General features: G+C 33.6%; 1 protein-coding gene across 3 annotated transcripts in view; it reads right to left on the bottom strand.

Annotated features, from left to right (window-relative positions):
- Positions 1-1367, bottom strand: part of LOC113815717 (haloacid dehalogenase-like hydrolase domain-containing protein 2) — a 7696-nt gene extending 6329 nt beyond the window's left edge. Inside the window, exon 1 of one of the 3 annotated variants that reach the window (XM_027367735.2) lies at positions 1199-1367. In XM_027367735.2, the coding sequence (XP_027223536.1) occupies positions 1199-1311 (113 nt within the window). In that variant the 5' untranslated portion in view covers positions 1312-1367. Of the gene's footprint in view, positions 1-1076; positions 1101-1198 lie in introns of those variants that run through there. The other 2 variants (XM_027367736.2, XM_070136382.1) reach the window with 2 other exon arrangements.
- Between the last annotated feature and the right edge of the window lie 1993 nt (positions 1368-3360).

Below are 3360 nucleotides of genomic sequence, written 5' to 3'. Positions count from 1 at the left end.
TCATATTGACATACAGTTGTTGGATAGTCTGACCTCAGAAATAGGGTCATAATATATATTCTAGTTAAAGCCAGCTTATTTTTCTTGTTTGATTTCTTAATCATATATCCCCCAGGGAGGTCTACAAGCTCTTTCTTTGCAGAAAACAAATGATAGAGGTTTCTTGACCCTTTATTGGAGCATAAAATATATTGCCACAGTATCACTTTGGTCCTTTACTGTAATCAGTAATCCCTGGCTTATATTTACAGTAATTCTTCACAGTACAGACACAATTGTCCCCAATTCCATGTCATAAACTTTATTCAACAATCTAAGTTGGCATGACTAGGTGTGCTCTTTAGGCACTACCTGACGGGAGGGTTGATGGGGGGCTCTGCGCCCCAACATCCCCCAGAAAACATTGTCTTCACCTTGGTACGCATGCCAAAACAAGAACAAAAACTCATGATAACCGAGTGGACTTAGGCTTAGATTAACCATAATTACAAGAAAGTATAATGCACAGACTATTCTTCCTCTCTTATTTAATGCCTATGTAGTTTTATATGGCTATTAATTCCCTTTCTCTGTGTATGCAAAAGGTCCTACTCTCAAAGATTCCCTTAACTTGCACATTTCATTGCTCCCACAATTATTGGAACCAATACTGTCACAGCAGGTGTGCACTCTGTAAATTGGTAAATATTGAGAAAGCTATGATGGCTTTAGAATGTAACAACATTTTTAATGATATTGGTTTTCAATCAATATCTACTTTGACAGTTCTGAGCCAGCAGCGTCAAACTGTGAAAAAAATCACCACCGTCCACACTTTGTACAGCAGCAAAGACCAGTTTACATACACTGCACACTGAATAGGTCCCTTAAATATTAATTAATCGCTAGTTATGATAACAACTTATTTTCTGATAGAATCTTTGGTTATTCTGGACTAACTGGGTTTTGCTCATGAGTCGATATGCACGGAGACCGCCCTGTTTGGGGTGGTTTGAGGCAGACACGCGAATGTTTTTTCTTATTTACCTACTAAATACTATATATGGATAATGGACATAAACAGGGCAACAACCCACATTCAAATACAGTTGTTCAAAAGTAGATTTTGCACATTAATTCTGGACTCGAATTGGCGCACTCCTGAAATACAACCACGAAAATTTATCCATTGTGACATTTTTTTACCTATTTCACTAACTTTTTCAGAGCTTCAATGGAACCTGGGATAACAGCATCATCCACATGGATTGTTCCACTCAGATCGATCAGAACTGCACCAATACGTTTAGACATTGTGAGAAATTTGTTCATAAATAGCCAACGTTTCAACTCGCCCGGTGAAGGAAGGTTTGTTTACGTGGATCAGCTGTTGTTTGGGTCGATCAGCTGTTCTCGCATGTGCCGGTCGGAGCTAAATGAATACATTTGGATGTTTCTTTGTTTTACTGTATGGGTATTATTTAATGATGTTTTTTAGCTGTAATTTTTGATGTTGTTGCTGTCTTTTTGTGTGTAGTACAAATGATGCTAATACGAATAGGGTAATTTTCTATATACGAATAGCAACAATAATGGTAATGATAATGAAGTTGATGATAATAATGATAACACTAATAATATTATTGTTATTAATAATATTAATAATATCATTATTGTTTCTCGTGCCGTTGGTTGTTTTTGGTAGCTGATCATGAGTTATGATCAGATTTTGTATGAAATTTCCAGAGGTGTGTCTGAATGCTATTGAATTTTGGTTGTATTTCGGAATTAGGATTTTTTTTTTATTATTATTTTTTTTAATAATTGCATTAGCTCCTCTTGTTGTCTTGGCGATAGGGATAACTATTATAATTACTAGCATTGCGAGATGGGACTACTATCTAGGTCTTTCTCAGTGCATCTAGTTATTATTACTACTATTATCATTATCATTATTATTATAATCATTATAATTGCTATTATTCGTATCATTATTGTTATCATCATTATTACTGCCACGTAACCCTTTCCTGACTTCCATGAAGGGTTCCCAGGCAGAGAGGTCACGCCCACAGACGGGGTCACAAGTGCTAAGTGCTTCACACAACTCACCCTGTATGTCAAGAGGCTGCACTCCTTCACTGGCTTCGGTGAGCAGCTTCTGACGAGTGCTTTCACATTCAGGGCACCGAATGGCGTTAGCGGGGATGTAAGAACAGGCAGGTAGTAGTAATCCACAGTGTAATGGTATTCCGCAAAGTTGATTTACTGAAACAAATCACTGTCGCGGAGGAATGGCTGTCACTATACGCACACACACAACTTTATCAATGATTATTCCATCTCTTCACGTTTTCGGCACCACAAGCACACCCGCTCACATCGTTATAAATTCGCTTTTGTAACATTATTATTACCATTATCAGTATTATTATTGTTACTATTACCATCATCATTATCATTATTGTTATTATTATTATAATGGCAATGAATGTAATAATGACAATTGTAATAATAATGATGATAATGTTAATGTGCAAGATTAACAAAAAATAAATGATAGCGATGATGATATTAGTAATGATAATGATAACGATACTAATGATATAAGAGAAAAGAATATAGTAAAAAAAATATTATTATAATTATGATAATGATAAAAATAATGATAGTAATGATGATAATGATGATAACAGAGTGTAGTAATGATGGCAACAATAACAAAAAGGAAAACTATATATATCAATAATTCTGATGATAGTAATGATAGTGATAAGAACAATATTGGAAATAATAGTGAAAATAATAACGATTACAATAATATTGATGACACTGATGAAGATAATGATGATGACCATGATCATCATTATTATCCTTATAATAATGATGATAATCATGGTAAAAAAATAGTAATAATATTCATATTAATGATGATAATACTGATAATAATAGTAACAATAATAATGATAATAAGAGTAATCATAATGATAATGACAATCATCATATCAACGATTGAAGATAATGAGGATAACATTAACAATAAAAAAATTATAATGATCAGGATGATAATGATAATGATAGTATTGCTACTACTACAACTAATGATAATATCAGTTGTAATAATAACAATAATAATAGTAATAATCCATGATTCTCTTGATTAAACTAAGAAAAATAATGAGAATCTTTTATCTCTGCTTCTCCTAGTGAGCCTGAAAAAAAAGTTAATGAAACGTTCCATAATTTCTAACATAAGCTGAAGGCTCTCCGTTCGTTAATAAAAACTAAAAGCTTTGGGAACTAAGTGACTAAGACACTCTTACGTTCACTTTGTCTCGTGAGATATTGAGAAATGACAGTGTAAACGTGGGTGTAGCTTTT

Source organism: Penaeus vannamei, chromosome 22, assembly GCF_042767895.1.
Source record: "Penaeus vannamei isolate JL-2024 chromosome 22, ASM4276789v1, whole genome shotgun sequence".
Taxonomy (NCBI): domain Eukaryota; kingdom Metazoa; phylum Arthropoda; class Malacostraca; order Decapoda; family Penaeidae; genus Penaeus; species Penaeus vannamei.
Note: the sequence above shows the minus strand (reverse complement) of the source record. Positions and strands in the feature narration are given on the sequence as shown.